The sequence below is a fragment of the Vombatus ursinus genome, unplaced genomic scaffold (genome assembly GCF_900497805.2).
Source record: "Vombatus ursinus unplaced genomic scaffold, bare-nosed wombat genome assembly UNPS02014781.1, whole genome shotgun sequence".
Classification (NCBI taxonomy): domain Eukaryota; kingdom Metazoa; phylum Chordata; class Mammalia; order Diprotodontia; family Vombatidae; genus Vombatus; species Vombatus ursinus.
In genome coordinates this window covers 10,002,021-10,016,090 of record NW_020954559.1, presented here as the reverse complement: position 1 = coordinate 10,016,090, position 14,070 = coordinate 10,002,021, and the positions used below count along the sequence as shown (strand labels likewise).

The window sequence follows — 14,070 nt, the reverse complement described above, 5'->3', positions numbered from 1 at the left end:
AATGTTGATGAGTTATGTTTAATTACTCCTGAAACACTACGTATGGTTACTGTCTTAAGTTTTTGGTGACAAAGAAGTGGAAACTTTATTCAATATGTTAACTAGTGTTCAAAAGACTAATTTGTTTTATATTCAATGCCTCTAAAATGATAATTATCAATTTTACCAAATAAAGGTATTTTTATTCTCTATCAGGTAATTGGCATAAAAGCTGACCTTCTATCTAAACCAATGCATACAGCTCTTTCTAATGGGTGGTAATGTATTATATAAGCGGACTTCATGGCCTGAGTTTCATCTTTGCCATCTTGAGCACCTAGTATCATGCATCACACAGTATATTTGCATTTGGTAAGGGTTAACACTTGTTTGTTGAATTGAAATGTGAGAAAATGAGATGGGGTACCTTAAATTTACTCAAATTTATTTTTCAAGCAAGAAATAGGTCACTCCTGGAAGGAATTCCCAGTTGTCTCTAAGAACAGTGGCATGTTCCAAATGAATGTGGAAAAGAGCATATGATTCCTAAGGGGGAGCATATGACTCAAAAGCAAAAAGCCCTGACAGCATTAGAGAGAACAAATGAAACACAGATAAAACACAGAAAAATATGCTAGAGGGGAAAAAAAAACCCGAACAAATTAAGTCCAGTTGGTTTCAGTAAAAGACAGCAATATTTTCTGTGCATAGTGCCAGCTTTTAGTTGTCTGTGTTACAGGGGACAGGAAAAGCTTGGATGTTTTAAATCAACATTTTACTCCCCAAAGCCCCATTCTTGTTTTTTGATTAGTCAATTCACAAATAACAGCGTAACTAGAAATATTCTCAATTTCCCCTCCTATCCTCCATGACCCCCTCAACAGAATAGAGGAAAACCACTCTGAGGCTTGTATTATCTGACTGGTGGTTTATGTTGATCAGATTAACTCAAATGTTTCTAAATGAATAGCAAATTGACTGATTTGCCTTTATTTGCTTTTACTATTTTTGATCACTCTTTCTAAGTAATGAGGACACACAAAGACACTAGTATCTGCAAATGTGTATAAATAGATAACAATTGTGGAAATGATAGAATTGGTCATCTTAACATTTTCAGTTTTATGAGGCATGTTTTGATTGTCCTTTTTCCTCTAGCCTTTGATGATCTGTAAATGGATTATATCCAGACCAGTCGACATGACTGAAATATTTGCAAATTCAACAAGCAAACAAGTATCAACTGTGTGTCATGCTTAAAGCACTGTGGTAGTCACTAAGGGACATACAAAGTAAAATATAATATAAAGCCTTTGCCCTCAGGGAGCTTAAAGTTTAATTTTCTCCAGTTAGGCAAGTTATCCTTTTGCCAGGCTTTTTTTCTGTTGTGCTATCAATTTCTCATCTCAATGGCCACTCAGGAAATTATTTTTCTAGTTGGATATTTAGATAAACAATCTCAATAAATGTCTCTCAAGCCATTTGTGTCTGTCTTTCAAGGGCAAGAAAATAGGTAAAACAAAACTTTTTACTTAAAGGACGGAGTGCGGATTGTCAAAAAAAATTCCTTGTGTGCGTGAAAGGTCAGACATTTTCTAATAACAAACCATATAAAGGATCAGAGGCAATATTTTAAATGTAAAGTTTTTTTCTCATCATCAAAAAGTATAGCCTCCTTTATTTTAAACATATTACTTTGAGTAGAAATATAAATCTGGGACAATGGCCTTTGAAATGAAGTAAATAAAAAGGAGAGAATTCATTAAATGATGTTCAACTCTATTATATAATAATTTGATGAATCTTGGTCCTTAAAAAAAAAAGTACCATCATGTTGTTCTCTCCAAGTATAGAAAGTTTATGTTAAGTCTGTAGAATATATAGTCTATGTTAAGCACAATTCAGAGAGTCTTGATTTGGGGTTATACATTATTTTAAAATTTGTAAATATTATTGTTATAAATGTAACATTTGCAACAAACACTTGTGATATATGTATATATGCATATGTATGATAATAAATGAGAGAAATAAGTGGCAATACATGAAACCATATTCATGGTCTTAATTTAATATGTCTGAATTGGTGTAAAATAAATTTATTTTGAAGAGTATACTGCTGTTTGTTCTTATTTTCAGGAATATTTCTCCCCCTTAAATATCTTAGAGGAAAATAAATAATTCTGAAGTATTTACCTTCCATGGAAGTATAGGTATAGTCTGAGACAATCAGGTAAACAGTAACAGAATTTTGCTTTAAAAATCCTTTGTGATAACCCTAATCAGTTCCGAGCTTGTATTTCTAAACAAAGAAGAGGATTTGTATTTACCCGGGCTCCTTTCTCAGGATAGCACTGACAACCTCCACTGCAGTCTCTTCCACCACAGGGCACATCGTATTTTTTTACACCCTGAGAAGATAAAAGAAGAAAAGAAAATAGTTAAATAATTTCAACTACAACTCATAGTAAAAGTATAATTAGTATCAAAGGTCATTTGAAGAAAAAAGTTGCATTTATTAAGTACCTACTGTAATAGACGTACTTCAAGTGTAGACTAGGGGGGCATGGCACACCTGGCCCATGCCCTATACATGTTATATTATATGTATAATACTTTACTGGAAATGGGAGAGGGGTCTGGTTATAAAGTTTTTATAATAGCACTACAGTCACTGCTCTTGAGAAACTTAAAATCTAACGAAGGAAGGAAAGAAGAAAGGAATGAAAGAAGGAAGGAAGGGAAAAAAGCATTGCCTACTATGTGACAGGCACAGCGTTAAGCGCTTTACAGATATTATCTCATTTGATCCTTACAACAACCCTGGGAGAGAGACACTATTATCCCCATTTTACAGTTGAGAAAACTGAGGCAAATGGAGATTAAGTGATTTGACCATGGTCACACAGCTACTTCTTCCATGAATCTTATCCTAATTCCTTCTAAACCTAATCGACTCTGTGTATTCTCTAGGCCCTAAGACAATGCTCTGCAAATACTAGATACTTAATAAATGTTTGCTGCATTTGTTGCATTACATTACTATTAAATTCTAAAGCAAGAGACACTTTTTATTTCAGAAAATTTAACAGGATAAAAGTGCAAGATTATAAAAACAACTAATAAGTTTCTGAAACTCTCTGATAGATTGTTATTATTATTTGAAAAGCTTGGTCTGACAATTTCATTAGTATTTGCTAAAACTGTCTCATCAAAAATGAATTTTAGAGTTATATAACTATTAATAGATGCTACTAAACTTAGTAATTTTATATAAGGAACACAGAAAATTACAAAATTATTAAATTCAATAAATACTTATTAAGCTACTTTCCTGTGCTCAGTACTGGAGATATAAAAATAAAGATGACATAGTCTCTGTCCTTGAGAAGCTTAACATCAAATAAGAGGAATAAGATATCTACCCAGAAAAGAATGCTATAAGGTACATAAAGGTAAAGAAGAGACACAGAAAAGGAATTGTGGGATTAGAGGGGAGAAAGGCAAAGTTAGTGAGAAATCAGCATTCAATTTCATGGAGGAAGTGACATCCAAAACTGGGCTTTAAAGGAGGACCTCAGGACTATAGATTTGGAGTTGGAAGGGACTTGAAGCATCAGTGAGTTTTTTTCACTCTTCATTTTTACAGATGAGGAAAATGAGGCCTATAGAAGTTTGGTGAGAGAAGAATTTCAAAAGTTACAACCTGGGACGAAGGTAAGGGGAATGCGTTTCAAGCATAGGAACCATACCACCTGCCCAAATGTTCAATGATAGGAGAAGATAGGATGAAATCAAAGAACAGCTAGAATAAAACAAGGTTGAATAGATAAGTTAGAACCAGACTGAGAAAGGGGCCTAAATGCCAGGCTAAGGAAGTTATATTTTATCCTAGAGTCAAATGGAGAGCCACTGAAGAGCTTTCACTCATTATTTTGAGTATGGAAATAACATGACCAAACTTAAGCATTAGGGCAATAATTTGGGGGCATTATGAAAGATGAGTTGCACAGAAGAAAGACTGGAGGCTAGAGGACCAATTGGGAAACTATTACAATGGCAGCAGGAGGAAGGAGTAGTGGAGGAGTGAAATGCAGATAGGGCAGCCGTTACCAGGTACAAGCAATAGGACTTGGCAGCTCAATGTATGAGAAAGTTGAGAGAGAATGAAGACTCAAATAGGATTAAGATTTCAAGTCTGAGTGTCATCCAAAGAAATAAAGAAGCCAAGAAGAGAAGATCTTCAGGAAAGGATGAGTTCAGATTTGGATATTTTAAGTTTGATGTGCCGGCTGAATATCTAAATAGATACCTAGCAGGGAATTAGAAATCTGGCACTGGCACTCTGGGGAGATATTAGATCTAAATGTATAAGTTTAGAAATTATATTGTTGTTTTCAGCCATTTCAATCACGTCTGACTCTGTGACCCCATTTGTTGTTTTCTTGGTGATGATACTACAGTCATTTGTCATTTTTCTTTCTCTAGTTCATTTTATAGATGAGGAAACTGAGACAAACAGGGTCTTGTCCAGGGTCACACATTTATTAAGTGACTGAAGTGGGATTTAGACTCAGGTGCTCTTGACTCAGGGCTGGCCCTCTATCCATTGGGTCATTTAGCTGCCTAATTTGGAATTATTATAGGATCATAGATTTAGAACTAAAATGGAACTTCGAAGTTATCTAGTCTTACCCTCTCATTTTATAAAGGAGGAAGCTGAGGCCCCAAGATCTTGAGGGATTTGTTCTAGATCCCAAAGCTACTAAGAATCTGAAACAGGGTTTAAATCCAGGTCTTCCTGACTCTGAATCCAGTCTTTCCACCCTACCGTATTGTCTCCAAGTCATCCAGTCACGGATGATCATTGAAGTCAAGGGAGGAGATGAGATTGCCAAGGGATAACATCAAGAAAAAAGAGAGGAGGACAGCTGATGATAGTAACTTTGGGGACACTGAAACTTAGGAAATGCAGAGCAAAAGAGATTGAGGAGAGGTCAAATAACGAAGCCGGTGTCATAAAAGCTAAGGCTGTCAAGAGCTGCAAATACTTCAGGAAGGTTAAGGCAGATAAGGACTAAGAAAAGGCTAATAGATTTGGCAATTAAATGGTCCCTGGTGACCTTGGAGAGAGAATTTCAATAAAGTAGTAGGAATGGTAATCCTATAACTTAAATCTTGGGTTATCTCTCTTAATTACCAATGAACACAGACCTTAACCTGAAGAATTTTGTCTGCTCTAGGAATACATAAATACGTAGGTCAATTGTCCAAGAACCGAGATAGTGAGTGACCCCCTGAGGTATTATAATAGGCCTTGAAGTCAGGAAGATATGGGTGATGTGACTCTGGAGTAAGTCCCCCAAGCTCTCTGAGTTTCACTGGCTGGCTTCAATGATCTCAAAGTCCCCTTGAGCTCTAAGTCTCTGACTTTATGAGCCTAGGAGGCATTATTGGGGCTGAGGCTGTGAATGATTACCAATCCTGATAAGCATACACAAAATGATGCTGGGAAATGGAGCCAGTTTAGGAGGTGTGATTCATGAGTAGAGCTCGAAGGACAAAAGCCTGTTATAAGACTGGGGGGATTTCAGAGTTCAGGAATGAGGAGGTCAAGCATGGTAACACTGAAGTTTAAAGAATGACTAATTTTGTGGGTTACTGAGGTAACGTGGAGGTGGTGGTCATGGGTGCTGAGGGCATTGAGAAGCTGAGAAATCAAGAAGCTAATGGGATAATTAATAATAACTAACTAATAAATAACTAATAATAAGTCCCCCAAAGGCTTAAAACTACACTAATAATGATGATGATGATAATAATAATGATACTGTTATTAGCTATTAAAGCTTAAAATGGCACTAAGCCTTCAGGGACAACATGTATAATGCTTAAAGATTTGCAAAGAACTTAATACATATTATCAGTGTATACTGACCTCCCTGGCTTCAAGTCCCAACTAAAATCCCACCTTCTAGAGGAAACCTTCCCTAACCTTTCTTAATTCCAATACTTTCCCTCTTTCAATTATTTCCTGTAGCTCGTTTTGTATACATTTGCTTTCCAGTAGCCTCCTCCCATTAGAATGTAAGCTTCTTGAGGGCAGGGACTGTCATTTGCATCTTTTTTGTATATCCCCAGGGCTTAACACAGTGCCTAGCACAACACATGTTTATTGAATGAATGAATGATTCAATAATCCTATGGCATAGGCACTATGACTGTTATTACCACTACAGGTAGGTCCTGATTAGTTCAAACAATGAATCTAGTGAAGTGGTTACAAATATTCAAATCTTTACTATTCTATCTTCTTTCCTCTAAAGTCTTTTAAAGCTATTCACCAATGCAATTGCTCCTATTTATAGGACACTTTATGGTTTACAAATTGCACAACAACCCCAGTACAATTATGATCCCATAGTAGGACAAAGGCAGTACAATTATGATCCCATATTTACAGATAAGGAAATTGAGGCTCAAGGAGTTGAGACACAGCAGTAGTTTGGCTCAAACTCAGATCTTTTTCACTTCAAATCCAATTCTCCTTCCATTATACTATACTGTCTCTCATGGTTTCCATGATTAAGATCTTCTGTCTGGTTTTCATGATAGTGTGTATGCCAGGACAGTTTTACTTCCAGGCATATGCTGAATGTCTGCAAGTCCTGTAGTCTCCACAACAATTCGTGTTTTGTATTGTCTCTATCTACACTACAGCTTGATGGCCAATAAACTTTTGGCCAAATACATATGACCTTAGATAAACTAAGGCTTAGTTTTATTGGAAAGCCCAAAGCTTTTGAAATGGGGATGACTTTAACTCCAAAATGTAGAACAAACCTAGCAATATGCAGCTATCTGATCTGATTTGGTTCTTGTTTATAAAAATTTGTCATTTTATGACAGTTTTAATCTTTTCCCAAAAGCTTATTTATTCTCAGCTCCTTCTTCCCCCACTTAACCATTTAAAATATTGTGTGCTGAATTTTTAGCTTCTGGGAGTCTAAATAGGGATTTTTCACTTTAAGCATAGTTGCAATAAAGATTATGTTTAACACCAATGCATGAAATAGCCTAGGTGTTCTATATTCCAACTAAATTGCAGAATCACAGAGCTAGAAGGAGTCTGAGACCTACCCAGCTCAAAAGCCTTCCTTGAAACTTCCCACACAAGTGGTCGTTCGACCTTTGCTTGAAGACTCTAGTTGGGGGGGAACTCCTACCTCCCAAGGTAGACCATTCCAAATATGTTATCTACATATTCTGTGGCAAATAACCCTAGTTTACTTAATAAGTTATTTATCAGTCTTTGAAAAAAAAACCGGTACAAGGGTAAAACATTAACAGGGTTTCAAGAAGGAAATACCACTATTTTACAAATAGCGTACTGTGGTATGATAGTAAGCTATTTTATACTTGAATACCTTGTAAGAGTGATTTCACTGATGTACATACTCTATTGATGTATATTGCAACACCTCCATATTTCATGAGTGCAACACCTCCATACTTCATGAGTTGCTATCATTGAAAAATTCATCACTTGGGCAACCTTCTGGTGACTAATCTCTCTGCATCTCACTAGACTAGAGGCCCAACAGTAACAAAAAACAACCACAGTCTGATAAAGGCATTATACTCTAAGCCTTTAAAGTATGTTAAGACCATAGCCTTCTAGAAAGCCAAGCCCACCTCTCTACTCATAATAAGGTAGAGGTTGAAATGAAAGATTTTTGGGACATTTTGATAATTCCATTTTGCATTCCTCTAAGAGTGAGCCAACAAAGAATCAATGACTTCTTCAGAATCTGGTCTTTTCTCTAAAGAATGAGCTTGTGGTAAGGTCTTATAATCCTTCCTCTGATGAGATAGCATGTGCTATCTATGTGGTGTCACAGAATGAACGCTAAATGGGCAACTAAGAGGACAGGGGTTCAAACGTCTCTATACGACCTTCAAGACCCTTCATCAGTATGGGAATTAATCACTTCTTCTGAAAAACAAGGACACATTTGTCTTCTTTTGTACCGAACCAAATTTGAGTGGATAAATGCAACTCGTCAAGTAAAGGATGGATGATTCCTTGTTGGTCTTGTGGTAGATGGGGTTCATACTTTGGGCTGGAGTTGGACTGACCGACCTTTATGGTTCCCTTCTAGCTCTAACATCTTATGATTCTTTTTTTTATACATATATTTTAGGCAATTCAGATTAAGTGACTTGCCCCGGGTCACACAGCTAGTAAGTGCCTAGTGCTTGGTCCGAGGTGAGATCTGAACTCAGGTCCTCCTGACTTCAGGGCCGGTGCTCTATCCACTGCACAACCTAGCTGCCCCACATCTTATGATTCTATGACCTCTTAGGGAACTGAGCAAAGCCGATTTTATTCAGTTTTTTAGGCATCCTCCATCTTGTCATTACATAGAGATAAGAATGGTATCTTCCACTCCTCTACCTTAAGTATCCTAGCAGGCACTTGTTTGGGAAACTGTATCTGTTCAATTTAAATTGTAGGGTTTTATCTGTATACATTATGATGAACATAGGGAGAAAAAAATTGTGTCATATGAAACCAATGATTTGCAGTAACAAATGTGAGAAAATCCTCACATTCCTGGGTTTTCCCTTTTAATAACAAGTGTTCAACCAGAGAAATTCTGCCCTGCCTAGGAACACACAAATACATAGGTCAAGTTACCCAGGGGCAAGGGCAAGGACTGCTGGGAGGAATAGGCATTACTTGGGTTGCAGCTTAAATGACTTTCAAGCTTGATAAACACACAGTAATCATGTGGTAAAATAATTCCTCTGGTCTGCCAGTGGGAGTGGCCCATCTAATCACACAATCACACAAAGAGTTCCCTTTAAGAAACTTTCATGGCCTAGCTGGTAATTGGCATCCTGGAGAATAGTGATGAGAGAACAGTCCTATAGAAATTGCTGACCATCTCTCTCTTCAGAAATTTTTCTTGACTTTGCTGATTAAGCAAAGAACAGGGCTACTTGTTGGCCTGTTTGTATTTGTCTCAGTTAAGGTACATTTTCCAATCTCCGTCTAACACTTCTGCTTTTCCATGGTGAAGACCCAAAGTGTCTACCAGCTTTCCTCAAATCTTGAAATTTCTTTTGTCGTTTAAACAGAGCAATTCAACTTGCCAACACATCTATGTACTAGTCCTCATTAGACTAACCATATTTTTTTGTTCTACGACTTTTTCTCCATTGAAACGAAGGGTCATAAAGACAAAAAGTAATCATGGAGTTTTACAATTAAATTTTAAATGAGATACTGAGAAGAGGGAGATATAATAGGAATGACAAGGAATCATACAAATGATATACATGAGTTATACAAATGATAAATTTAAGGCTTAGTTACAGAACAAGTATGAAATCAATCTGGTTTAGGGGTTCTCTCCAAAATCTTAACCTGCATATGTGGATTACTGCGTATTATTTACATAAATTTCAATGAAAATCAGGGAACTAGTTTAAAAGATCTAGAAAGAATGCTCCTATTTGAGAATAGAATGTCTAATCATCTTAAATGAAAATTCCCTGAATGGCATTTTATGAATATACTAATTAGTAATTGGATGTAGGCTTACATTTTATTTGCCAACAACTAATTTAAGAAATTGTCTATTAAAAATTCTTTATAAAAAATTCACTTTGTACAGAATGAAGTGGTTTGATTAAAATCTACCAAATATGCACAGTGGTTATCTAGTGGTGAAAGAAATAAACTACATGGATAATACAATAAATGGCAATATGGCATATACCATGGTCATTGAAATATGTACAGGCATGTATATATGCAGATGCACAAAGCAAACACATAAAAGAATTTCTGGCTCACTTGTGATTTTACAAAGTGTTCTTGCTGTGAAAGATCTAATTCACTCAGTTTCTCTCTTATGCTTAATCCAAGGTGTCTTGAGCTTTAAAAGTGTAACACTGCACCAAGACTTTTGGGACATCTTGTACATTGTCAATTCACCACTTTGGTTCTTTGATCTGCAAAATGTGTTTCTCAGGTTTCTCTGATTAAAATGAAAGGATCTCTCCTCTTTTTTTTTTTTGTACACATCTTCGGATGCTAAGAACACTATGAATTCCTAGTGGACCTCACTAATTGGAAATGGTATATGCGATAACATATTTCAGTTACTGAGATGCTTATCCCCATGTTAATCATTCATTTCAAATTTGCATCTCAGGAGTATGACATAGCCTTATGTACATCAAGTGGGCAATCAATATTTGTGAAACACAAGTGAACCATAATCAAATCTTTCTACCTTCTGGAAGCATTGAAGTGGATAAGGTGTAGTCTTGAGATAGTCAGACCCTCTGCATTTCCATGGGCACTACATTGCTTTTGTATGGAAGTTTGTACTAACAGATTCAGCATCTCCATTTTTCTCCATTGAAAGGGAAAGGGAAAGTTAAAATTAAAATATACTTATGAGTTTTGGCCACTCTCTGGGCAACAGTAGAGGCCAATGATACTGCTTTTGGGTACCACGTATTGCAATCCATCACAGTGAGAATTTTTTCCCCCTTTGCAAGTGAATTTGGGAAAGGGACCTACTGTGTCTTTAGAAGTTGTGATGGAGTACTCAGTCTCAATGGCCTTGGTAGCATTTTTTACCTTTTTTGTATTCCCAGCATTTAGCACTTAGTGACTACTTATTAAATGTTTACTGAATGTCTGATTGACATACATTTATTAAGAATATACTATGTGATAGGAACCGGCAATATAAAAATTAAAACAACCTCTAGCACGTTAAGTTACATAGAAAGTAAAATGTGACGAGGCAAAGGAGTACTTTCATTTAAGGAGGAACATATTGTTTTTAATTGAGGGGCTGTGGGAAGGCTTTATAGAGGAGCTGGCATTTGAGCGGGGACTTGAAGGAAGAGAAAGGGTTCATTGGGGGTTGGAAGGAAATGAGAAGGGGCCATACTCTGGGTTTGAAGTATGGCATGTCTGGAAAGACTTAGTCCATCAGCTACTGTGACATTCCTGGACAAAAGAAATTCAACTACTTTGTGATAATAGTTGATCTCTAGACAATCTACACAAAGCAAAGCTTAAATCAATTTCAGCAGCTTTCATCTGTATTTCTGTGGAACAATTGCTTGTGGGCCTTCTAAGAGAAAAATTGATTTCTGCAAAATCAGAATCTATCTAATAACCCATTTTTTTCTCTTATGCAATTTTCTCTTGTATTTTGTAAGGAGATTTCACTTTGTAGAGCTACCTTATTTATGGATACTGATTCTTAAGGAGTTGTTATTTAAAATTCTCAGATCTTCCTACATCTTTAGAATGTACAGCTGACAAAACTATTTTTCTAGAGCTAACCATCTCATTTTTCCTGTGGGATCTTTTCTCTCTCATTGCTAGAGGGATTCTTATATCCATTTGGTTTCAATTAAATATCCTTGGTTGGGTAAAGGAATAATGGTCCTTAGAGATTTCCTCCTCCTCCTCTTCTGAAATAGAATATATTAGGTTCACTTCCTGTTCCTTCTTCTCTATAGCATCTGATTCTTGAGGTCTTGCCTTCTTATTTTGGCCTAGGGTTACCACTAAACATTTTTCTCAGTTCCCATAACCTTTGCCTCTATGATTAAAGAGGTGATATCACTAGGGGATTCTACTAAGCCCCTTTCTTGATCCTTGCCACTTGAGAGTTCCGTGGACCACAGATGGTTTTTGATTAGACCTCAATGTATTTGGCCATAATAGAAAGATTCAAGTAGGTGTGAGTAAATCAGGGCAGAGAAAGCTTTAGTATCTAAAATAATTAAGAAGACCTTATCCTTCAAGGATACAATTATGTCATTGTTGTAATGACCTATCTGTCTTCTGAAAATCTTGATTATTTGAGAGAGATGATAACATTATGATAACTAGAAAATAACTAATGAATCCTGGGATTACCTTAGAATTTGAGATGATAAATTTAAATATGAGAACAAATCATGTAGTAGGCTAAGGGATGATGTACAAATTAGCATGGATGATTCTAGACCCCCATAATCCTGTTACACACAGGGGCTTGTCCTATGAATTTTGCTTTAATAATATTAAACATAATCAAAAAAGGATATATAAATTACTATTAAATATCCAATTACAGAAAAGTGTATTTCTGAATGAAGTAGAGAGGCATTGATTCAGTAAAGGCTTCACAGAGGAGGTAGCATTTCAATTTGTTCTAGAAAGATGGGCAGGGTTTCAAGAGACAAAGTGAGAAGGGCACTATTAGCCCTCTTGGGACATTGAATCACAGCCCTGTACTCTGATCTTCCTGGCTGGAGCCCTACTACTTGCTACCAGGTGCTCCTGAAATCCACTGTCTGCCTGCCTTGATACTCGCCTACGGTCTTCTGTTATACTCTCCCAACAATGTGCTCAACTTTCATCCATCTGCCAGCCAAGACAGATGCCTGTTGCTTATTGCTGGATGTCCCTGAAGCCAGCTGCCCATATTTTTGGATTTCCTTTTGTTGTATACTCCTGGACCCTTTCCAGATCAATTGCTCCATCGGAGTGGGAAATCCTGGATAATTTAACATTGACCAAGCCACTGTTCTGACACATCAAAGACACCTATTATTTTTAAAAATTAAACTCAAGTGAGTTATGTTACAGGGGAAAAATTATGATTCATCTTAATCAAGTAAAAATGGATAAATTTCAGAAGAATCAAGAGAAAATAAATCATGATTTTTTCTATTAGCATCAGGGAGGAGTTTTCTGATAACTACTTAAAAAAATAAGGTCAGGACCTACCTAGTAGCTAGGTGGCACAATGGATAGAGTGCTGGGCCTAGAGCTAGGAAGACTCATCTTTGTGAGTTCAAATCTGGCCTCAGATACTAACTACTTGTGTGACCCTGGGCAAGTCACTTAATCTTGTTTATCTCAGTTTCCTCATCTGTAAAATGATCTGGAGAAGGAAATGGCCAACCATTCTACTGTCTTTGCCAAGAAAACTCCAAATAGGGTTATGAAGAGTCAGAGATGACTGAACATCAACAAAAATACATGTATCTATCTGGTATTCTAATTAGCATTGACTTCATAATCAAAATGTCATATTTCATTCCCATATGAAGTTTATTTAGTGTCTTCCAGACTGCTCATGTAGTCTCAAACCACTTTTTGCATAAAAGACTAAAATTTCCTGGTTTGGGAAAACCTCTTTGGAATTTTTGACTTCCCCAAGATGGCTAACAACAGCTCACCATCCACGTGTGAATGGGCAGAGTGTAGATATATACCAGATTTCATCACAAATTCTATCTGTACTGTAGGCTGAACTACAGCTAGATGATTATAAAACTAATTTGCAAAGTACAGGCCCTGTTATCTTACAAAATAGCAAAATCAGCCAAAGTGGGGAAAAAGAGCTGTGGATGAAACTAGAAAGGGGATAGTAAGTGGATATGAAATGTGAATGATCCATTGTTGTCAGGAACAATAGCAGCACCTTCATACTTGGAGAAGCAAGCTTCTTACAGGTGATTTTCATCTTTACAATTTAAAAGTTGACCAAGCAGCAAATGTTATATAAGATACAGGTGTTATTTATTGATGATTGATTTCAGGAAAGGATTTAGCACAATGGAGAAAAGTCAGACTTTCAGCGAACCAAAGCATCTAAGAATGGGGGCATCTTCTGAGTCCATCCAGACCAACGCCTGCCTGGTTAGAATCCCTTCTACAATATGTATGGCAAGTGGTCTTATAGTCTTTATATGAAAATGAGAGAGAATGACAAACAGGATGACTTCAGAAAAACCTGGAAAGACTTACATGAGCTGATGCAAAGTAAAGTGAACAGAACCAGGAGAACATTGTACACAGTAACAGCAATATTGTACAATGAGGAACTGTTAATGACTTAGCTATTCTCAGCAATACAATGATCCAAGACAGCCCCAAAGGACTAATGATGAAGCATACTATCTGCCTCCAGAGAAAGAACTGAAATTGTTTGAATATAGACTGAAGCATGCTATTTTTCACTTTCTTTCTTTCATTGTTTTTCTTTTACTTGAATC

At 36.5% G+C, this 14,070-nt stretch overlaps 1 protein-coding gene across 2 annotated transcripts in view; it reads right to left on the bottom strand.

Annotated features, from left to right (window-relative positions):
- LOC114046109 (collagen alpha-2(IV) chain-like) overlaps window positions 1-14,070 on the bottom strand; it is a 287,529-nt gene that overhangs the window by 201,158 nt on the left and 72,301 nt on the right. For both annotated transcript variants that reach the window (XM_027866363.1, XM_027866364.1), the window contains exon 4: window positions 2,310-2,390. In XM_027866363.1, the coding sequence (XP_027722164.1) occupies window positions 2,310-2,390 (81 nt within the window). The remainder of the gene's footprint in view (window positions 1-2,309; window positions 2,391-14,070) is intronic.